The 24,436-nt window shown below is 39.3% G+C and overlaps 1 protein-coding gene across 2 annotated transcripts; it reads right to left on the reverse strand.

Annotated features, from left to right (window-relative positions):
- Positions 1-80: 80 nt before the first annotated feature.
- Positions 81-23,164, reverse strand: LOC121884029 (myosin heavy chain, fast skeletal muscle-like). 2 transcript variants are annotated; one of them, XM_042392547.1, is made up of 39 exons: positions 21,105-23,164; positions 19,592-19,735; positions 19,343-19,499; positions 19,087-19,114; positions 18,634-18,745; positions 18,437-18,529; positions 17,249-17,312; positions 17,065-17,163; positions 16,188-16,291; positions 15,599-15,737; positions 15,397-15,515; positions 14,042-14,191; positions 13,764-13,934; positions 13,368-13,674; positions 13,123-13,208; positions 12,770-12,857; positions 12,528-12,645; positions 12,302-12,425; positions 12,048-12,184; positions 11,713-11,968; positions 11,379-11,621; positions 9,868-10,044; positions 9,638-9,783; positions 9,460-9,550; positions 8,984-9,373; positions 7,870-7,996; positions 7,670-7,788; positions 7,387-7,583; positions 7,045-7,228; positions 6,800-6,965; positions 6,598-6,722; positions 6,156-6,464; positions 4,774-4,977; positions 4,565-4,690; positions 4,298-4,468; positions 3,146-3,250; positions 2,919-3,014; positions 2,699-2,833; positions 81-1,142 (listed from the first exon to the last, which is right to left on the reverse strand). In XM_042392547.1, exons 1-39 carry the CDS (start codon positions 21,306-21,308, stop codon positions 1,119-1,121), a joined length of 5,835 nt encoding a protein of 1,944 aa, XP_042248481.1. In that variant the 5' UTR covers positions 21,309-23,164; the 3' UTR covers positions 81-1,118. The 2 variants fall into 2 exon arrangements, with proteins under 2 accessions (XP_042248481.1, XP_042248482.1); XM_042392548.1 differs by lacking the exons at positions 18,437-18,529; positions 18,634-18,745; positions 19,087-19,114; ... (1 more) ...; positions 19,592-19,735; positions 21,105-23,164 and adding an exon at positions 17,507-17,593.
- Positions 23,165-24,436: the final 1,272 nt, after the last annotated feature.

The raw sequence follows: 24,436 nt of genomic DNA on the forward strand, positions 1-24,436 counted from the left end.
ACGGGATTTTTAAGACTCTTATACAAGTACAAATAATTTTGCTGCCTCAACAAATACAGATACAAATACAAATACTGGGACCTCTGCACATCCGTACTAGAGAATTATATCAGTGACACCTTTATTTCTATGATTGATGTTCAATATTAGTTGTACAAGTATTGATATATTATGATAGATAAAAGTCAAGTCAATTTTTATTTATCATAAATTTGCCTCAGGAAGTTTTGATCCTCTTCCAGGATGCACAGATCGTTACAAAAGAAGAGCAAGAAAACAGAAAACAAATATTTAAACTTTAAATATTTATTACTGTTGTAATAAACAAAGACAACAAGAATATGCAGGAAACTAAACCATGACAATGAAGGAAACTACAGAAATGTGTCAATTTTGACTTGAATTGGGGAAATAAATTTCTGTGAAGAAACTGTAAAAGCAGTTTGACGAGAATGACCAAATGATCTATTATTGATTGATTATTGATTATTGAACAGAAGAGACTGTTGGACATCAATTAACCAATTAATCAGGTTTGCTGTTTGATAAATTGATTCATCACATAAATTCAGGAATATGTAACATATACAGTATTAAATTTAAATAGAGCTGCAACTAATGATTATGTTCTTGATTAATCAATTCATTGTTTGGTCTATAAAATGTCAGAAAATGGTTAAAAACATGTTGGTCACTGTTTTCTAAAGCTGAAGGCGACGTCCTTGATTGTCTTGTTTTGACCCAAAGATATTCAGTTAATGATTGATTTTCTGTTGAACGATCAATTACTTGAGTGATCATTGCAGCTCTAAGTTTAAATAATGTAGATTTTAAAACTAGATTTTGAAACTGGGAGCCTCAAGATCAGGAATAATCTACCATTTATCTCATGTCTTAAAGGAGATTTATTGTCATTTGAATATTTGGAGACTTTTAATGTTGTAGCTACAAAACACCAGCTGTGATGTTGTTCATGTTGTAGCTAATGTCAAAGATCCATCAGACTTACTTATTTAACACGCTGTAATATTAATATAAACTACTGCTGTATATCTTATTCGTCTGTCATGCACATTTGTATCAGCTGGTGTTCAAACAGCAGGCGGGGTCTTGTTCAGCTACTCGCCTTGTCCCTCCTGTGCCTGGAAAACAAACACATCAAAAAAAAAACAAAATCATTGTATATTAATACATAATTTTTACAAGGAGGCATCATTTCTAACACGCGTATTAAAGGAGCACTCCACCAATTTAGCAATGCACTCCTATAAAACTGTTGGACTCATGATGGACAGTCAACAAAAGAAAAAAAACAACAGAATCAGAGATATCATCTTTTTCAATTACACGCATTCTTCTTCCTCATCAAAACGCGGTGCCTACATTACCCACAATGCAACTCGACCGCTGACAGAGGTGGTCGGAGATCCGTGTGGGTTATGCTTGTAGCAAAAAATAAAATAAAAAATAGATAAATTATATAAATAATAAAAATACTTCAATAAAAATAATGAAAAAATGAAAAACTGATGATGTGATTAACTGTTGATGTGTTTTAGTGAGGTCAGTTTCTGTTTACTATAAACACAGAGGTCACCGGCATAAACGTTCATGATGCAGTTACCTGGTTTAAAATCTGATTTATTTATATATAATTATTAGTAGAGTCTCTATGTCTTTATTATTCGGAAATGTGACCAATAATTTGATATTTAGATTGAATCCTCCTCTCTAAACTCTCTCAGAGGTGCTAACATGCTACAGCTAATTGGTGCGCTGCCAAAACATTCCCGGGTGGAACTCGCACTCTAGAATTATTGTTCCGCATGTCGGAGTAAGTGATTGTTAAATTATTTTGACAGTAATTGTTTGAGTCATGGAGCGTATGCATGTCCAAGTGTTTTTTATTAAAAGGTCAGAAAGAAACAACATAAACAAGATGCTTACTGAGCTGCAGTACTAGAGAAACAAATATGGAAAGTAAAAATGGCACTTTTTTAGTTGATTCATAATTTGCTGTATGCTTAAGAAATAAATCAAACTCTCTGTACTTTACTGAATCGCACAGCATCATTCTTTTGCATCGCATTAAATCGCACATATCATATCGCATAACGATGGCCGAAGAGCAAAACCTCCTATCTGAAAAATGCACTTTTTTGAGAAAACTAAAAAAAACTTGTTTTCTTGCAGAATGCTGTTTGTTTAGGATACCCAATACATAATACACTGTTTTTGGACTATATTATTATATTATGTGTTAACAATACTGACTAGATATTAATGCCTCGCAAAGAGCAGATAGGAGCTTTTGCACTTGGTGCAAGTTGGAAGATGCTCTAAATTAAGTTAATAATTAAAATTAAATTAAAAATAAAATGAAGTTTGTTCTCAAGTAAAAAGATGTAGTAAATGTAATAGTTACTACATTGTAGTAAACTAGGGTCAGAATTCCTTAAATTTAGTGTATTTGCTTCCTCGTCCACTGGAAATGAATGTTCAGCCTTCCTTGTTCTCATCATCCAAAGTGAAATCCACCAATCAGAAAATTCTGCAGATAGGAGGTTTTGCACTTTGGCCATCGACATGCATATCATGTCAGCCTCAGTGATTGAGATGCACATACCGGGTAGAGATCCTCTTTTCAAAGGAGCAGCAAAGTATTTACAGTCTTTATAAAACACAGGACACTCAGTACCTTTGTGCCGATTTCACGGCTCTTGGCTCGCATCTTGTTGGCCAGCGATTCGGCCACATCGGCTCTCTCTTCAGCCTCTTCCAGCTCATGCTGAGCTTTTCTGAATCTGGCCATGTGCACGTTACACTGCTCCTCCTGGGGGATGAATAATGTTGAATGTATTAGTGACGAGACGCTGAATCACTGAGTAGGTTTTCGCTGATGTGTGTGAGTGACTCACAGCTTCCTCAGCGTTCCGTTTGTAGGCCTTCATTTTGATCTGGAGCTTGTCCACCAAATCCTGCAGTCGAGTTATGTTTTTCTTATCTTCCTCAGACTGAAAGAAATAAAACAAACCTCTCTCAGGGGAAGTGCTGGATGGGCCTCCAAATCATTCTCTCTATAACTCTCTAAGTTCATTTTAACAATTAAAATATAGTAGTGAGACAAAGATGTTGTAGATTTTACCTGATAGGTTAACTCTTTGACCTTTCTCTCATATTTACGGACTCCTTTGATGGCCTCCGAAGAACGTTTTTGCTCACCTTCTAGTTCATTTTCCAGCTCACGGACCTAAAAGAGCAAGTTAGTTCAGATGTGAGATGTAAATAAGTACATACACTTAAAGCTGCATTAGTGTGTCAAAGGTGCTATATACAGACACACTTATATAATATGATGCAGTACTATTACTATTCATCTACCCAAAGTATGTAAAATTGGCTCCACATTGATGAACTACAACACTGAAATTCCCTCACATGTATTTTTTAGTGATAATAAAAAACAATATAATATACTGTAATAATATAACACTCTAGTAACATTTTGAATCCTTTGCTGAACTACTTAAGTACAAAAATATCTACTTCAGGGCTACAACTAACGGTTATTCACATTATCAAGTACCTTTTTTTATTCTACTATATTACCTGTTTTATACAGGTGTTTATATTTCTGCATATATATGTGTAGATGTAATATTACTTTTACTTACTTTTGATTCACATTATCACATGAAATTATTGCAGAAGTATTTTGAATTTAGAGCTTTTAATGGTGATCCAAATAAATAAATCAATTTGAGTAAACTGTTGATTATTTTCTTGATTAATCATTTTTGTCAATGAAATGTCAGAAATTAGTGAAAAATTATGGTGATAATTTTCCAGAGACGAAGTTGTCAAATGTCTTGTTTTGTCCGACCAACTGTCTAAAACCCAGATATTCAGTTTATTTTGTGTATATGACAAAAAAAGCTTAAAATCTCCACATTTGAGAAGCTGAAACCTGTAAATATTTGGCATTTTTGCTTCAAAAATGACTAAAACAATGATTCGATTATCAAAATAGTTGCTGATTTTCTGTTGATTGCCTAATCGATCGGTTTGGTTTTATTCTGTCATAAAAGAACCTAAAGATAACACGTTTTCCATAAATTTACCAAGAAAACGAACAAATACAAACACACAGATTCAAACAGGACATGCAGTAACACAGTAAAGTTTTATGCATAAAATTGTGTGTTGTGATTTAATTATAGTAGATGCTCATTATACAAGTTGCACATCTGACATGCAGATGATTGATGTGCACATCCGTTCGTTGTGATATTCGTACCCGGGCCTCCAGTTTCTGAAGCTGTTTTTTTCCGCCCTTCATGGCCAAGTTTTCAGCCTCATCTAAGCGGTGCTGTAGATCTTTCACTGTGACCTCCAGGTTCTTCCTCATCCTCTCCAGGTGAGCGCTGGTGTCCTGCTCCTTCCTCAGCTCTTCGGCCATCATGGCAGCCTGCAAGTGCCACAGTAGGAAGAGTTGATTTCTTTTTAATTTAATGAAGTCAGTCTTAAATAGATAACAAATAACAGCCGTTTAAGAGCACTTTACATCAGTAATGGCTTTCTTGGCTTTCTCCTCTGCGTTCCTGGCCTCTTGAACAGCTTCCTCTATTTCAGTGTGAAGCTGAGTTACGTCTGCATCGAGCTTCTTCTTGGTGTTCAAAAGACTGGTGTTCTGCCAAACATGAAGCAGATTTTAGACATATATTTAAATAATACAATTCAAAAAGGTTCGTTTAATACTGGTAAACAACCTACCTGAGAATGAAGAAGTCCTGCACGCTCACTGGTATCAATCAATTCCTGTTCAGCGATTTTGCGGCTCCGCTCCGTCTGCTCCACAACCGCTCGAAGCTCCTCGATCTCAGCCTGCATCAAGGTGGTTCTGCGCTCCATCATGGTCACCTGCTCCTTCATATCGTCCTGCCCTCTGACAGAGTCATCCAGGTGGATTTGGGCATCCTGACAATGCAAATGCAGTAGCCTCTTAACATCTACCCCTTTTTTTTGAATTTTCACAAATAGAAAAGCTTATAACAGATAACTGTAAGGCCAAAATGCATGTATTAGGTTTCATTCCTGGAAACGTACTTGTTTAGCATGTGGCTAAAACACAAACAAAATTACATTAGCTCAAATGTGGCTCAAAAAAGTGTTTTTGGTCCTCGTCTATAATGAGTCATATTTGAATAACAATAACTAGGACACACTTTATACCAGAACTACGCAAATCACCACATACCTTCTACTTCTTGTCAGCCACACCTGCATAAAATTCCAGACCTTTAGGCCTAATTTAAGGTAGCAAGTTTGTGGTGTGACTGGTGTCCCCGAACCTCTCCAAAACATCTCCAAGTGGCCAAATTGTGCCAGTTGCTTTGACTCATAACTGCGAGATGCTAAGCTGCTTACAACTGGCTTAAGTGGGTCGCCGAAATGTGGTTTGTATAGTAAAGGTATCCACATAGACCTTTTGTAGTGACAAAACCTTTCATGTTACAATATATTGCTTGTCAATTCAACGTTTCATTCGTAAGAGAAAGAATGTGTTAAAGGATAAGGCTTTCTGGTCGGCAATGATTTATCTACTTACAAGTATTGTGTGTGTATCCAAAGCCTGATATATCTTAATCCTCTGTGCTGTAGACCTCTGTTGTTGTCCAAAAATGATTAAAAACACATCAGTGAGCCACATCGCTGCACTAGGTGACATATTCCTTTACTACGAATATTGTGGTCACATTAGTTTGTTTAGAAACAGCTCCAAAGACTAATAACAGCGTTCACGTTTTCAGTCTCCGGAGAGTAGTTCTGTGTAAGGCAGACGCCATTGAGCATGTCTGGGACACGGTTCTGTTTACAGAGTTTCATTAGCTTGTTGTGCTACAAATCACAACTTCTTGACCTTGATATGTAACACACAGAACTACTCTCTGGAGACTCAAAACGTGATCACTGTTCCTTCATTATAAAGGCTACAGTAGTTTAGAAATGGCTCCATTGTTGACAATAAGAAAAATATAGAACATTGCCAGCGTTATTCTTTAATTATTCTTTCAGAAGTTACATAGTCTTGCTTAAACCTATTACTCTCTGTTAATGGTATGAAAAGTGGACATCAGTGCTAAAAGTTGTTGTACCTTGAGTTGCCCCTGAACATTCCTCAGTTGTTTCTGAGCCTCGGCCGCCTGCCTGTTCGCATGGCTCAGCTGAATCTCCATCTCGTTGAGGTCTCCCTCCATTTTTTTCTTGATTCTCAGGGCGTCGTTTCTGCTCCGGACCTCGGCGTCCAGAGTGGCCTGCATGGACTCGACCACTCTCTGGTTGTTCCTCTTCAGCTGGTCCATCTCTTCGTCTTTCTCCGCCACCTTTCGGTCCACTTCGGCTTTCACCTGGTTCAGCTCCATTTGCACATGCAGGAACTTAGACTCATCATGTTCCAGGGAGGCCTTAAAAAACATTTAAACATCTGTGATTACTCTCACCATACATCTACAGTGTGTTACAATAATCTGTCCTTTTTCTACGTGAAAACAACACGCATGCTGTGTTTTAAATGAACACCTCGGCTACCAGTTATACCTCAGCTTCTTCCAGCGCAGTTTGCATGTCATATTTCTCTGTCTCCACCTGCTTCTTGAATTTCTCCAGTTCATGGATCGTCTTCCCAACCTCCCCAATCTGTTCTGTCAGGTCAGCGATCTCCTCTGCGTTTTGAAAGGAAAAATGAATTACAGAGAGGTTTTTGAAATAATCTACTTCAAAAGTTGCTCCTCACACTTACGTTGCAGGTTTTTATTTTCCCTTTTCATCGTCTCCAGGTGTTCAAGGGCTTCCTCATAGGAGTTCTTCAGTTTGAAAAGCTCAGTGCTCAGAGATCGAGATTCTTTCTGAGCGCCTTCGAGCTCTGCCTGAGTCTCCTCATACTTCTGCTTCCACTCGGCTAGGATCTGAATTCATTAAAACATTAGTCTGTAATAATTACTGATGTGCTATAAAGCTATGAGATGTACTTCAAACCAAAAATACCTTGTCAAAGTTTCTCTGTTTCTTGTCAAGCGTAGCTGCTAAGCTGTTGGACCTCTCCACGTCAACCATGAGATCCTCCATCTCGTTTTGAAGTCGCTGTTTAGTTTTCTCCAGTGAGGCACACTTTGAATTCACCGCTTCGATTTGTTCTTCGGCCTCTTGGAGACGCTGGGCGAGCTTCTTCCTGTGAACAGTGAACCAATATTAGCAACAGATTTTGTAGCTGTTGCCCCAGAAACACAGAGAACATCGGCAGCATGGTCAGCAAAATGGTCCTTTAAGAAATAAACTGCAAATCCAGCATTAGTCTGATCTATCGATCTAATCCTGGTATGTATTTACTTTGCTTCTTCAAGCTCCTCTGTGCGCTGGATGGCATCGGTCTCATATTTGTTCCTCCAGAGAGCCACCTCAGTGTTGGCTTTCGACAAATTGCGCTGCAGCTCAGCTTTGGCCTCCTGCTCCTCCTCGTACTGCTCACGAAGGAGATCGCAGTCGTGACGAGCTGACTGCAAACTGTGAGCCAGGGCGTTCTTAGCCTACGCAGGAATACAACAATACGGAACATCATCATCAAAGTAAAACAGGAAAAGTATCTGTGTTTGCAAACGTGACCTTTGACTACCTTTGCTTCCTCCTCAACCAGTCTTTTCAGGTCATCAACTTGTGACGTGAATCCCTGCTTTCCTCTGGTCAGCTGGGAAATGAGACTCTCTCTCTCTTCCATTTGTCGAGAAAGTTCGCCTACGACAAGCAAAACAGGAAAACATTTTAAATTAAAGGCTGTAATTTCACAAATTGTAATAAAAGGAGGAACGGAATTACCATTCTCAGTTTGAAAACGGGCCCTCTGATTGGTGAGATCTGCCATATGTCGCATGTTTTCATCATTCTTGGTCTTCAGCTCTATAAGCTGATCCTCAAGTGAGCGACACGTCTTCTCCAGATTGACCTATAAAGTGAAGGTAACACAAATTAGACCTTCAACCAGTTAAACGCACAATATGTCATTTCTGCCACTAGGGGTCTCTCAATCAAAACAATAACAAAAGACGGAGTGGCAGAAACTGGTAAAGAGTCAGCGAAGAGCACGGTTCAAGACCACATCGCCGTTTTTATTTTTGATTTTAACCCAAACCATGATCTTTGTTTACCACAGCGTTGTCACACTATAAAATATAATTATTTTTTAACAGTGACTGACATGATACTGCGTGTTGAAAAATGACGCTAAAGGGGTACCCCGTGCTTTAAAACGTGACGCCAGGGGGTCCTGACCAAGCGTAGATATTTAACGAGTTGGGAGTGAGAACATGTTGGATGACGGTGTGATGTAGCATGGGATCATGGGAGCTGTTGTCTTCATTGTTAAACAACCAGCTTGTCTGGGACAGGATTACTCTTCCTCTCCAAAAAAAAAACAGATCCAGTGATTAAAACAAGTAAAAACAGTGAGTAAACAGTTTTATGCTAAAAATCTGTGTTTCTCCGATGCTGTTTGGCAGAAAGAGGACGTCCAGGAGGGGCTGCTAGCCGAGCTGCTGCTAACGTTTGCTCAGCTAGTTTCTCTGATAACTTAAGATCCAGACGTCAAATGACTAAAATCCTTCATCTGGTTAAAAACAACCAAGATCTAAAAGGTTTATCATAAAAATGTGGCTTAAAACTGAATAAAAGTCAATTTATTATCTTGTATGCGTATACTCTTTGGTAGAGGAGGTATGACGCCACTGACAGACGACCAAATGAAACGGACCGTTACCTTGATTAAAATTACAGATTACTCTGGGTTTGAAAATTGTTGGAAACATTTGGGATAATGTAAGTACACAAAATATATAACATAGGTCTAGTTGTTTTTAGACATTTTAATGTAGAATAGTCACATATTATAGCGCTTAAGTGAGTTCTGGATTCTCTTATCAAAAACATTTCTCACCTTAGCTTTTGCAACAGTTTCCATGTTGCTGGCCAAATCATCAATTTCCATCTTCAATTCGTTCTTTTCCTTCTCAAGTTTCTGCTTGATTCTTTGGAGGTTGTCAATCTGATCTCCCAGCTCGGCCATGCTGTCCGCCTGCTTTTTGCGCAGTGCGGCGGTCGTGGCCTCGTGGTGCAGGGTGGACTCCTCCAGGTCGCGTCGCAGTTTGAGGAACTCAGCCTCCCGCTTCTTGTTCATCTCGATCTGAGCGGCGGTGGCTCCTCCGGCCTCCTCCAGCCTCTCGCTGATCTCCTCGATCTCTCTGGTGAGGTCAGACCTCTGCTTCTCTATCTTTGCCCGGACCGCTCGTTCAGCCTCAACTTCTTCTTCTAGTTCTTCAATGCGAGCCTTAAAACAGAAAATGATAAACCGTCATTGAGGGGGGAATTGGTTGTTATCAGTGTGATTAATGTATTAAATGTAAGCTTTATTACATTGTGCTCTTTCAGCTTCTTTTGCAGCTGGTTGTTTATTGATTGCTCATCTGAGATTTTGCTGAGCAGCTGGTTGTTTTCAAATTCTTTTCTGTGAGAACAAGAAGATAAATGTCGTCAATTTAAATCCCAAGACTTAATTCCTTCATACATACACACAATCAGTGTATTGACTTACTTCTTAATTTTCTCCTCAGATTGTTGTTTGTCATTTTCCAGATCCATTAGGGATTCTTGCGTAAGTTTCAGATCACCTTCAAGCTTCCTTTTGGCTCTTTCAAGGTCCATGCGGATCTTCTTTTCTTGCTCCAGTGAACCTTCGAGCTTTAAAGCAAGTTGTATAAATTTAATTAGGTTGTTTAGTAACATTGGTGTTTGCGTGTATTATTGTCTACAGACTTAACTCACGTCATCCACTTGCTGTTCAAGCTTCGATTTTGCTTTTGTCAGAGAGTTGACTTTGTCTTCCTCAACTTGCAGATCATCCAGCGTCTGTTGATGGGCCTCTTGAAGGGCTTTCTTCTCTTTGGTCAGTTTGGCAATGTTTTCATCCTGACCAGACAGCTCCTCCATAAGATTTTTAACCTGAAACAGGAAGTATGCATATGCACCATTACGAATAAAAACACTAAACACTAAAAAGAGCAAGGCTGTACTCAATCTTCAATTTTGTTATTTAAATAATTTAAAATGTTTAAAGTTTTGTCAGAAGTTTTTAATCTGCATCTGGACATGGTGATACACATCATTCTGTCGATCATGTTGAGAATATTAGAATGAAATGTGCAAAACTTTCAAACATGTCAGACTCATGACCCACTGAGTGTTGGCCATGTAAAATAATCATGTTGGAGCAGCAACACCTTTAGGTGAAATGCCATCTAATTATCAAACCTGCATTTAGTCCGGTTAAAAAGTGCTCTGGTTGTTTTTCCCCCTTGGTTTGATTCATTTGGGCAGATCTGAACACAGCAATCATACTCAGGTGTGGACCAAAACACCCTTTAGAGGAAGCGAGACTGGTCGCTACAAAATTCTGGAGCAATTTGTTTGTGGAATGTTTGTTGATCCGACCCAACTATAAGGCATACTCTGCAAGTTTGAGCTAAATGGCTTCTGTAGCCAGGTGCATTTTGCATACTGAGATGCTGATGAACTAGCTAGCTAGCAGCTAGCATTGAGGTCTGACCTGGACTAACAATGTAGTATGATGTTCTCTTGATATTTGGACACATAGGACCTTTTCTTTACTTTTTCTTTTTTACTTTTCCCAGACAGATTTGACCAATGAGCAGAATGAACGTTCTCAGGTGCCTTTTAGTTATGCATTTTGATTTGCTTTAATTCATTCTGTGTGAACAGAAACCAAACCAAGAGGAAAAAGTAATCTCATCCATTGATTTCCAAACAAACTATGGTTTGTAAAAAACCTAAATACAGTTGCAAACGTATGATGCATTTAAGAGTTATGGCAATTTATGTAAAATAGGCCACACCTACAACAACTTGGCAACCAATTATAGGAAAGGAGAAAACATTTTTCATGATTGTCCAAACATGGTATGTACCAAATTACCAGTAGGTGCAGACTGGAAGAAAAAAAAAACAAAAAAAAACAACAAATGTTTTAAAATCTGGCTGAAATGGGCATGACCTACACTGAGATAGGACGGTAGGAAATTTTCTTATATAACTTGTAACTTGCAATTCAGGAGTTATGACTGCAAATTGCTGCATAAATGGACACATGGTGACGCTCTCTGCATCAAAAACTAATCTTTTCCTTTGTGGCCCACTGACTTATTTTCTGCCAAATTTAATTAAAATGTAAAGTAGTTGTTGAGATGTCCAAGCAAGCAAAGGGATCACAATGTCCTTGACACAAGCACCAATCAGACAGTCCAGGTGAAATAACGCACCTTATTTTCTGTGGCATGTTTCTCCTTCTCAACTTTAGCCAAGGTAATCTCCAGGTCATCTATGTCTTTCTTAAGCTCAGAGCATTCGTCTTCGAGCTTCCGCTTCTTGGCGGTCAACTCGGCGTTCATTTCCTCCTCGTCTTCCAGCCTTTCGGTCACCTCTTTGAGTTTGGCCTCAAGCTGGATTTTGCTTTTGATCAAGCCCTCACATCTTTCCTCTGCATCGCAAAGATTTTCTGAGTCCTTAGAAGAATAGGGAGATGAAACTAATGTTTGATCATTCAGACAGTGTTTCACATGAGATCAATGTCTTTCAGATATGATGAATACTCACAGACTGTACTTGCAGGAGGAGGTTATTTTTCTCCTGCAGCAGAGAAACCATTTTCTCCTCAAGCTCTTTTCTCTTGCTCTCTGACTTTGCCAGATCCTCCTTACATTTCACAAAGTCCTCTTTCATGGTTGCCATCTCCTTTTCGGTTTCTGCACTCTTGAGGAGTGGCTTGATTTTGAAGAAGAGCTTCATCCATGGCCAGTGTTTGACATTCATGAATGAACGCAAGTTGTATTGCAGGATCCAGACACAATCTCTGTAAGATATACAGCAACAATTCTTAGTCTGTACAGTATTTTTTGTAGTTTCCATGATAACCTTGGTGTTGACCTTACTTTTGTGCAATTAAATTGGAGAATTCTTTTCTCATGAGATAACCACGACACAGGGCTTGAGTCTGCGTCACAAGAGAAACTAGTTTTTCGTCTCGCAGCTCCTCCAGAGTACCCAGTAAGCCAGCTTTGAAGAAGACCTGCAACAACACAGTGTAGTCATGCTGAATCTAGTGCATTACAATGAATCAATTAAGTTGGTTGTAAAGGCTCAAGTCTATTCTAAACTTTACCCTGCAATCCATTCGGACACATACCTTTGTAGACCCAAATCGGTACTGTGTGTGATCAACGTCAATTGAACCAAGAAGCTTCTCAGAGGCTTTCTTTCCATCTATGAACTGTCCCTCTGGGATGGCACTGGCATTTAGGATTTTGTATCTGTTCAGATTTGGATAAAAAAAAGATTATCACCAACTATCACCGAGGAATAATTTCGTTTTAGTTGTCTTTATCATGTGTGTTAAGTAAGGAATCAATGACCTCTGCTTGAAGTCAGCGTAAAGAATCCTGCTGGGGAATCCCTTCCTGCAGATCCTGATTCCCTCCAGAACACCGTTACAGCGAAGCTGGTGGATGACCAAGTGATTGTCCATGATTCCTGCGGAGAGGCGGACAGAAAATGATTGGCAACTGAGACTAGGAGCATATTTCAACACCATGATTTTGTGCTTTTGTATTTCGAGTTGGGAGTATTTGGTGCTGAAGTATTTGTAACTCTGTACCTGGTGTTTTAACCTCATTTGGAATCAGGCAACGCACAAAGTGAGGATGTGTGCTCCTCAAGTTGGTCATTAGTTTCCCAAGATTTTCCTACAAAAGTACAGTTGTCATTACACCTTCTTTTGAGGACATCAAACACTGAGAATAAAATTTGAAATAATTTATCACAAATAAAAAACAATTAGTGCTTCTTGCCTTGAATTGGCCCTGTAGAGATGAGATTATAACTACATGCAGATCATGCCTCCTTAAAGTGCAACAGTCTAACCAACCATTACCTATTAATTAATGGAGTTTGGGGGGTCAATGCAGGGCAAGAAAGTAATCTCTACATAGATTATCATCATTTCTGTACCCTGAAAACTGCAGACACCGTCTGAAAGGAGCCACCCTTCTTCTTTCCCCCTTTCTTGCCTCCTTTGCCAGCATCACCACCTGATTCTACACAACAAAAACATGAGTTGAGAGCACAAATTTGTTTTTTCAATCAATCAATTCAGTCATTTTTATTTATATAGCACCAAATCACAACAAAAGTCATCTTAGGGCACTTTTCAGGGCTTTGATATGAATTATTTCAATGCTTTATGAATGTCGTACCTTCAGCACCAGAAAATGAGGCATACAAGAAAGCCAGCAGTTTCATTGATGACTTCTGGTAAAGCTGCACCACAGACTCATTCAGGGGGTCTTTATTCTTATCCAGCCAGCCGGTGATGTTGTAGTCCACGGTGCCGGCATAGTGCACCAAGGTGAAGTGAGCCTCAGGCTTGCCTTTGACAACCTTGGGCTTTTGGAAAGCGTTTGTTTTTCCAAGATGCTGGTCGTAGAGTTTGTTCTTAAAAGAGGTGTCTGAGGCCTTGGGGAACATACACTCCTCTTCAAGGATGGAGAAGATGCCCATTGGCTGTTGAATGTTTTACAAGCACATATGAGATATGATGATGTCTAAAATGAGTTGAGATATTCACTTTGTGTGCAGCAGACTTATCCTACCTTTTCAATAAGCTCAATGCAAGCTGCCAGGTCCATACCAAAGTCAATGAACTCCCAGTCTATCCCTTCTTTCTTGTACTCCTCTTGCTCCAGCACAAACATGTGGTGGTTAAAAAACTGTTGCAGCTTCTCATTGGTGAAATTAATGCAGAGTTGCTCCATGCTGTTGAACTGTGACAAGAACTAGTATTAACTTATACCATAAAATTATATGTTTGACTGATGGAAACCTATCACTATTAAAAGACCAAAAATGATCAATGAGTCCACATGCTCACATCAAATATTTCAAATCCAGCGATGTCCAAGACTCCAATGAAGAACTGCCTGGGCTGCTTCGTGTCCAGCATCTCATTGATTCGTATAACCATCCATAAGAACATCTTCTCATAAACAGACTTGGCCAGAGCGCTAACTGCATTGGCGACCTGATCAGGAGATTTTGAAGATATGTAAAGTCAAGAATTTGTTGTTTTGGAGTAATCCTTAGCACAAAAAACATGTATTTTTTGCAAACAGGCATCTTATAATTTATATCTTGGCCACGAGATAAAAGAAGTTTCTGACTGGCTGATAAAAATTCTATATCAAGGTGTTATTAACACAATATTCAGTAAAAACTGAAGCCTAACAGGAGCATCAATTACACATTTGCATTACTGCTCCAAATTTCCTCTGGTAACAAGTCAGAATATACTGTAAATACAATAATGCAACACAAAAATTAGACACCGGATTTGTCTACAAGAAAATAATACATGAGGTGGAGGCAAACTGATGCTAAGCAGAGTAGCATTTCTTCAAATCACCGAGACTATTACTTTTAATATCGGAACACCTTGTTGTTCGCTCCTATGTGCTGCTGCTTACTGCAGTGGCAGAGCAGAGACTAAATTAACACATTTACACAGACAGTGAAAGCAGAGATGTTTAGGTTAACTACGGTCGACAGTTGAAGCAAGTCTGTGTGAATGTGGAAGTTATTCAGTCAAACATGAGTTTGAATTGATTATGACACTGAGTTGAGGAAAAAATTTAAAAGTTTTTACAAATGTATTAAAAATCGGAAACACATGATAATGTAAAAGTTAAATTTTGTCCAGGACACATAACGCTAGCACCAAGCTAGCAAGAAATATGTGGAATAGCAACTATTGCTCAGTCTTTAATGGTGCCTGGTTGACATGCAGCTCAGGATCTGATTGAAACTGGAGGATTTAATGATTTATGAAAGTAAAATATATTTTATGGAACTTGCAGTTTTTACGTTTTTTTCCAAATTTGATGTGTACTGCTGAAGCAGCCAATAACAGCCCAGAAAAGATGTCTAGCCGTCTATTAAAACTTTCATACATTTCATTTCATTTCATTAAAAAGTTTTTTAGATTATAACCTTCATTTTAATGGTATATGATGGCTATATTTCCAACATATAACCACTTTTACGGGATCTCCTGGAGGGATTTCTTAACAAAGAGTGAGATCCTTTTAAATACATTACAGTGTTATATGCAGGTTTACAAGTGAGGCGCTAATGGCAGCGCGTCTTCTTCCACCTACAACCCAGATTCGTCTATATAAATAGACCTTGTCATGCATTATCACTTGCTCAATCTCGGAGCTGTCACAGTACCTGTGGGACCGTCTGGCCCTTGGTGACATACTCGTTCCCCACTTTCACTCTGGGGTAGCAGAGGCCTTTCAACAAGTCCGCAGAGTTCAGCGCCATGAGGAAAGCGACTTTGTCTGCCACTGAGAGATAAAATGAAATGTTTTGTTAATATTACCTTCATGTCTTTACTGATAACAGAAAGACTAAAAGTGCAGCGCCTCACCCTCTGTGCCGTCAGGCTCTGCCTGCTCCTCCCGCTGCTTCTGCTTGAATTTCATGTTCCCATAATGCATCACAGCACCAGTCAACTTGTAGATGGACAACTTTTCTTCGTTGGTGAAGCCCAAGACATCAGTGGCAGTCTATCACATTTAAAAATCAGTCAATAAAGTTTTTTTTTATTAGGTTTGTTTTTTAATTTATGATTTTTTTAAAATTTCCTAAGACTCACTAGTTTTTAACCATTCCTCATTACTGCTCCTTTATTGTTATGTTCTGTCTTTCACCTATTTGGTCTTGTCTCGCTAATAATAATGAGGGAAAAGTCTTGCTCCCTGTTCGAACATGAATGTTATAAATGAATCCTTGACAAAAATAGGAAGACCTAAAACTAGAATGTGTCTCAAAATCTAAATTTGTTCACTACAACCTTCTTTTTTTTATATCTCTATTGTTGTTTCATACATGTCCATTTAATAAAAGTATTACATTAAAACTCAACCCTTTAAAATAATATAATAAACAACCACTTAGTGGAAACCAATAAAATGCATGTGTGTAACACTGAAAAGGACCGACAAGAGATAACTCACGTCTGTGGCCACCAGCTCTTCTTTGTCGTCGATGCTGGCCACAGTGATCTGCCCCTGACTCACCATGGGGAAGTCATATGGGTTTGTTGTTATGAGCAGCATTTCTGCAGATAGAAACACATAGGATTACTTTTATTCTTCACATCTAGTCTTACAAATATCTCACTCTGAAAGATATACTGCAGGGTACAAATCCCAAATCCCTTAACTGCATCCACAATTCCCTCACTTGTGTCTTTTCTTTGCATCTCGGCTTTTACAGTTTTGTTGATGCATTTATTTTGCAGCGGACTGCATTTGTTGATATTCTGATTGTAAATTCATTATTTAATAATCTAGGATCAGAATGTCTTCTATACTGTAGAGATATTTTTTATTAGTTCAAATGGTTTAGGGAAAGTGGAAGTTATGTAAATATAGCTCACATCAAACTATAGTTTCTACCCAACGCACTGAGATTTTTCAGCCTTGCGTGGGACTTAATAGAAATGATCATAAACTAATCCTCTCTAACTATAAATATTATTAAATATTCTGATTAAAATGAGAAATAACAGCTCACAAAAAGAAAAGTCTTGTTGTTCATGAATATTTGCAAGCATACAGTTAACACAGATTCTGTATTTTTAACTAAATGGCAAATCAGAAACAAATAACATCTACATTTATAGTAATTAGAGTCCTGTTATAAAACATAAAACAGAGCAGTCCGATAAGCTACAGCATCAAATCACAGATGTTCAATGGTGTCAGTCTGTTAAAACACTTCCGCAAAGGCTGGGTTTGTCCTTCATGGCAGACTCGAATGATTTCTGGGTCAAACAAGGAGTGAGAAAAGATCAAACGAGGGAATTGAGACATCATTTCCTCACCATACCTATAAGCTCTGGCTTGTGGCCGGTCATGATCTGATAGAAGATGTGGTAGCTCCTCTCTTCAGATAACTGGAACGTCACTCTTGACTTCTCCAGCAGATCTACATGGAATGACACGTCAGGTAAAGATTAGCTGTTGCAAGTATAAATATATTGGAGATTATTCATTTTGAAAGACAAACTTACAAGTTTCAATATCAGCAGAAGCCAATTTCCCTGATGTTCCAAAGTGGATTCTGATGAATTTACCCTGTGAAATATAAGAACCTCTGTGAAATCAGGCAAACGTCTCTCAAAATCATGAATGTTGATAATACATATCAGGAGAATGAAGAAGGCAAGATTACATCTCTTGGATCATTTTGTGTGTCAATAATCTCCTTATGAGAGCTCATACCAAGCAGCAGCTACCACGACTGGAGGCTGAAGCCAATGTGGAAGTACCTGTAAGTGCAGTGTCACCGACGGCTGCTACAGTAGATGCTGGCTCCAAAAAATCCCTGACTGCCCCTCAAAAAGTGTCAACTTCTCTCTAGAAATACTGAGTCAATCATTTTTTCAACAAGTGATTATGGTCTCAATCTCTAAATTCAGGCCCTCTAATAAGTGTGCTGGTGGTCATTTTGGAAATTATTGCTCCATTAATAGTAGCTTTGACGTCTGCAGTTTAGCTAAAATAGCTAACATTAGCCCATGTGTGCAGCACTCGGTGTTCCCAGTAAGCTAGCGTTAGCTTCAGTCCAAGGTAGCTAGGTGTGTTTCCACAGTGTGAAAGGTAACACCCCACACTCTGTATTTGGAAGGCTCCAAACAGAAAAGATGGCGCCGACCATAAACTTTGGGCTTCAAACCAGCTCTAATGCAAACCAACGGGTTACATTATACACATGGATGAAATAAAGAGAACTGGATACAGCGTCGGAGGCGGAGCCCCGTTCATTCCTATGAAAGTTGCTCAGTGGCACATGAAGCAATAAAAAATCGACTTCCCGGTATGAAAGTACCCGGATCTTCCGCATTGTGTGGCCCATAGAGCATGCGCACTAGTGACTTTCGCTGGCCGAGTCGGCTACTTCCGGTTTAGCCCTCCGGCTAACTTGAATGGGAATAAAACAATTCAATCATTTTGCGGGGGTTGTGACGCTCAGAAAAATGTATCCGCTGATTTACAGATGTCTCTTTCATAATGTAAGTCTATGGGAAACAGTCTTTTTGGGCCAGTGTGCATCACGTGACGTTGTAATTACACGATTTGGCCGCTATGTCAAATTGGCTTCAAAGCCTGGTGCTCTTCCTGTATCCAGTTCTCTTTATACATCCATGATTAAACTTTGCTATGTCCATCTTTATATACAGGCTATGGTTCATACTTACAAATCGTGAGGAATTGTCATTCCTCACAGTCTTGGCATTCCCGAAAGCCTCCAGCAAAGGGTTCGCTGAAATGATTTGATCTTCCAGTGTCCCCTGGAAAACACAAAACAGCAATCATCAGAACTCCATGAAGTTTATTTTCAGTCTTGTGTCTTGTTGAGGGATTATGAACTAGATTTCTGTCATGTTTCCAGTACCTGCATTTTGCCAGGTGTGTGATCTTTTTTGTCGCCACCAGCCACTGCGATTGTCGCAAAGTACTGGATGACACGCTTGGTGTTGACAGTCTTCCCTGCACCGGATTCTCCACTGTGGACACAGAACAGAAGACACCTGCATGCAACTAAAAAACATACCGACTGAATTATCATGAAACATTTTTTTAGTTTTTAGGGCTGCAAGTAATAATTATTTTCATTATTGATTAATCTGATGAGTATTTTGACAATTAATTGTTTAAAAAACTAAAGATAATCTGTTTACTGTAATCAATGACAAAGAAAAGCATTAAATCATCACATTTGAGCAGCTGAAACCAGCAAGCATTTGCTTAAAAGATTACTGAATCTGCAAAATAGTTGCCGATTAATTTCTTGTCAATCGACCAATCGATTAATCAACTAATCGTTGCAGCTCTACAACAGACTCACGTAATCAGGACAGATTGGTTCTCACGATCTGTTGGAGACATGGAGATATGAGAAAGCTTTAGTGACAGTTTTATCTCAGTCAAATGTCAAATAAAAATGGAAATAAAAAGGGTGACTTTAAAAATAAGGGATGATCGGTAGTCAAATGGGAACTGAAGTTGCCAATAGACTATACAGACAAAATGATTATGTGACACGCATAAAGATGAATAACATAGAATCACCAGTCATCACAATACTCCTTTCTCTCTCTAACCTGTGAGCATATTTTGATATGCATTATCAGAGACAGAGAAAATATGCGGCGGGGCCTCCATGCGCTTCTTCCCTCTGTAGGCCGCCACCACCTGCATGTCGTACACCGGCAGCCACTTGTAAGGGTTTACGGTGACACAGAAGAGCCCGGAGTAGGTCTGCAGACGAGAATTCATGTGAGACATAAGAGATAAGAGAATCAGTCAGACAAATGAGATGAAAAAGGCCCCGTTCTCACCGGCATACTTACATAAATCATCCACGCTGCATAACGATCTTTGAGGTTAAACAGCACAGAAGGCTCGTTGAGGTGGGTCATCATGGCCATGTCCTCAATCTTGTCGTACTTTGGGGGATTCATAGGATGGCAATCTTCGTCCTTGACTGTTACAGTCTGGAAAAAAATAAATTGAGAAGAGAAAAGAAGAGGATTTTATTGATTGGTGAAAATAGAATGTCCCCTGCTGCTTGAACGAATAGGATTCAGCAAAGAGAAAAGAAAAATAGCACACAAGAACAACTTAAATGAAAGAATAAAAATGAATTATAATGTGTAGTAATTTAAACAAATCACGTAGCCTTTACTGATCAGTTTTAAAGCACACTGTAGTGTTTTTGATTGTGTTTTCTCACCTTCCAGGCAGCCACCTGTTACACTCCATTGCAGTAAAGTATGCTTTTATTGCTCTCAAATAGTTTTGCATAATGCAGTTATAAGTGGAAATTGAGTCCATGAGCTATAAAACAATAAAAGTAGACACGTAAACAAATAGCTGCCTCTAGATTCCGACATCTAGAACACGACACTTGATGGATAACGCTTCATTTTGTGTAATTTGCAGGTGTTTAACAGAAGGTTACGGTGGCCCTGAGGTGCAAAACATAACAGCATTTCACAAAACAAAACATTTTACAAAACACAGTGACATTTCAGTGTGTAGTTTTGTGTGTCAAACTACATGTTAGCATATTAGGTTGTTTCTTAAACTCTATAACGAGCACATTTCTCTAGTCTTGCAATACCAGACAATCAAAGATCTCCCTGCCTACCGATCGTTTAGGGATTTCTAATTGTACTGTAGTTGCTTGAACGGCAGCGAGTACAGCCGCTAACAAACCTACGGCCTTTACATTTTGTCAAGGACCGCCTTACTGAAAATGATGCTCTCCCCCCGCCCCCCATTCTCCTCCACAGTGAACTGCATGTCAGCACCCCAATATGAAGGGCCGTCCTAAAGACTTTGGATTCGTTCTGCAATACAGGTTGTTTTTTTTTTAAACTCTTTACGTGTTTCCACCCAGTTTTAACTGCGAAAGCTAGGAGATTGTCCTCAGTCTCTAGTTGAGCGAAGCGTTTAGAGACTGACTTGTGAGTCTAACATTTCCCATATATGACCAAATTACATCTCTTTCAAAGACATGTCCTAAGAATTTACATAGCAGCCATTTTTTAAAAATTATTGAAGCAACCTAATATACTAATATATCGTTTGACACACAAAACTACACACTGAAACTAAGTATTTTCTGTCAATTAAAGAATTTATTAAGAACTTTTGCAAATTAACAACTATGTATGAACCCAAATATGATTGGACACAACCAAGTAAACCAGCTTCACACTTATTTTTGTTTTTTCTTTGAATTTGTCCTAAAAATGAACCATTAAATACCTGCAAATTACTCTGCTTTATTACTGCTTGATGCCTGATTTGTGGTAAAATGGATGAATCAGTGATACTGTACTTGGTAAACGGATTCACCTCCCCAGCTTCGGTCTTCACGGTGACTTGGCCACCTTCTCTCTGCTGGATGACACCTTTGATGTACAGCTCCCTGGCATCAGGCACAAAGCAGGCTGTTCTGGCGTCGAACGGCCGGTTCTGAGCCTCGACTCGCTCCTTCTCGGGTTTACGGAGAAAGATTGACGCCGGCCCGTACTGGGCCATCTCGGCATCAGAGCTCATATTGATTCCTCAAGACAAACAAGAAAGAAAATAAAGCACATTCTCTTTCAAAACTCAAAAGATTTTCACCGAAATTGAGGATATTTGTGTGACTTACTTACAGGGTTTGCACACCTCAGTAGTTTGAATCAAATGCACAGCTGTTAACAGATGCCTGTGTTAGAAGGGTAAGTGTTTGCTCCTACCAGTGGTCAGGCCTCTAAGTGAACACCAGCAGGAGGTTGAAGCTCCTTTTATCAAGATGAATGTGCTGACGAAGCAAACAGTATGCTCCCAACTCGGCAAAGTCACTCTGTTCAAATGTCAATCAAGACGCATTATCGATTTCTACCCAACACTTAAATATGGCACAGGATCTTCTAGTGGTAATAGGAACATGTCAGCAGCAACAGGTGATGATCCTCACGCACTATTTTTACATGCCTTCCATACCGTCAAGCACTGTCATTAGCTACTGAACGTTTATGCTGCGTTTGCTGCTCAGATGGCCCAGGAATCGCCTAATCGGTGTGTTTAGTGTAATAATATTTATTCAGAGAGGGATTGTCATTGTGTTAGTTTATGAAAATGAACCGTACGTAACTCGTAGTGTCTCTGTGATGCATCATGACCTTCATGTTCATCCTGGACCACCTGCTCATTCACCTTCAAAGCCCCTCTCTTGGATTTACTGGCCTTAACTCTGGACAGATGTCAGGACAATGTCAACATTTTGTTTTTGGGATTGTGTCAGGAGAAAATGGTCATTATCATTGTTTTGATACGTCCATATGTACATCTGTTGGGGTCTAAACCAGTCATACATGCATGTACAGTTTGGAACCATAACATTATTATAAAGTTAACCTTTGTGAAAAGGATATTCACAGACATCCATCTGCAGCAGTAACATTGAATGGCATCAAAAAGAAGCCTGCAGTTGATTTTTTACACTGTTTCCAGGCACATATTTATCATTACCAAAGCTTTCTCTGACACAACATGTAACTGTTAATCTGGAAGGAAGTTTGACATTCTGCAGGGAGACGACATACAGCAGCAACGCCTGCATCCAGCCAAACGGTCAATGCAAAAATAGATTCGGGAAGCCCCTCATGTTGAGTCGAAGATTTAACAATTACTGCCTTTGCTGATGTGAAACTTTTAAAGGAATCCTTCAACACTCATGGAAATGTTGCGTGAGAAGATCCGTATCACTCTCTCGTCTGCACGTTATGTGTGGAGAAGCTTCTCAAATCAGATTTGAAAAAAGCTGGAATGACTCGACGGGATTAATCGTCTAATCGTTGCAGCTGCTTATCATCTGTTAACTGCTTTTTTTTTAATAATGTTATGTGCATGTTATTCAGCCTTCTTAGAGATTTACCTCGAAAAGGTTGAATGCCTGCAACATATCTCGCCTTTTTCCTGGATGCTGGTCCATGCCAAGGTTAGTGCTAGCCAGCCACCTTGAGGGAAGTTCTCTGGTTTGTCTGCTTTGTTTACAAGTTAACACATAATGATGTTCAGCGTGTGCTATACTTAAGGCTGTGTGAGCATCACAAGTGGGTGGAAACACATGACGACCGCTTCGTACCACATTTAGAATAAGCATGGGAGAGTGTCTGAAACTTAAGCTCTCATCATATTAGGGGGAGTAGTGCACCGAGGCAAGTGTGAACAGCAGCTTGTCAGCTTGAAAATACATCACATCATCTGTTAATATGCAGCAGTGAGGAAGATTGTGTGTTTATAGGCTCTGTAACGAGGAGAAATTACAACAAGTTACTAAATCAGTGCTTGAAATCCTGTTTTGATGAGAGGAAATATGTTGCGCTCAGTGTTGTCAGATATGATGTGACATATAATATGTAGTTGTGCTTGGTTAGAGTTGAGAACTGTACAGTTTACCTGCAGGAAGACAATAACACAAAGAAGATTTAATGAAATATTTTGGTCATCCTGTGTTTCAGTGGAGAGTTTTTGTGTCCCATTTAGGAAATGTTGTTTCATTTGATGCCACTTTTCATATAGGCAAAAGGATTTTTAAGTATATATAAGATAAAGAAATGAGATAATTCTCTCAGCCCATAAATAAACATTTAATGCCTCAGTTTATCTGAAAAAATAAACCAAAATTTATCTGATCTTTTTGTGCTGTTTTCATCCCTGTTACATTCAAGCCAAACAAGTTCACACAATGCTGACTTAGCCAATCACCATCAGGTAAATCTCGCTGTATTTCAAAGTTCACAAAGTTTTTAAATTTGGTGTCTGAGGCGACGTTCTTGGGCTGGCGCACCGTGATGCGTTTTACATCAACCAGCAGTGATCAGTTTGCCAGAGCTGAAGGCCAGAGGAAGGAGACAAAAAGTTCAAGACTGCAGGTTTAAATTTTAATTGACATAATTGGAGCTGGACAGCAACACTTTAACAAGTTGGAAAATGCTAAATACTATAAGATGAATGAATTCTTGTTCTGTGTTTGTATACTGTACATGTTCTCATTGTAAATCTTCCTGCTACAAGCCTTCCAGTCCACTGTGTGGTGAGTAAACAACCCAGAAATCTGACTGTAAATGTTGAGGAGCTGGTGGACAGTGTTTGTCCCTCCGGCTGTCCACTTTGTGTCCTGTTTCTGATGTTGCAAACAACAACCTGTCAGCTCCTGAAGAGCACCACCAGTCCTCCTCCTCCTCCTCCTCCTCCTTGTCTTTGTACTTTCTCGTCACTTGGAGGTTACCTTCAGCAGTCGTTCCCGTAACCCTCCCCTGCTTGCTGAAAGTCACACATGCACAGCAGTAACTCTAACCCTGCTTGACAGGGATTTCTACAAATGTCATGAACATACCAGCTGCTGCTGATTACTGCGCCGCTGACAGGAGTGAAAAAAGGTGGATTTTGATGAGGTCCATTTGAACTCGCAGGCTCTCTACGATGCCCAAATGTCAGCCCTGTGTTACTCGGGTTTTTATCTCATCTCTTGGCTTTCAGCTGAAGCCGTGAGCCGATGTTAATGTGATTTTTTTTTACAGTTGAATTGGTGAGTGACTGCAGTGTTAACGAGCAGCTTTTCATTATCAGCTGTGTGACTCAGTTTTAAGTTAAAGTCACCAGCGTGGTAGCAGCGTCTGAGTGGGACCATTCTG

This window comes from Thunnus maccoyii, chromosome 18, assembly GCF_910596095.1.
Source record: "Thunnus maccoyii chromosome 18, fThuMac1.1, whole genome shotgun sequence".
In the NCBI taxonomy this organism is placed as follows: Eukaryota; Metazoa; Chordata; class Actinopteri; order Scombriformes; family Scombridae; genus Thunnus; species Thunnus maccoyii.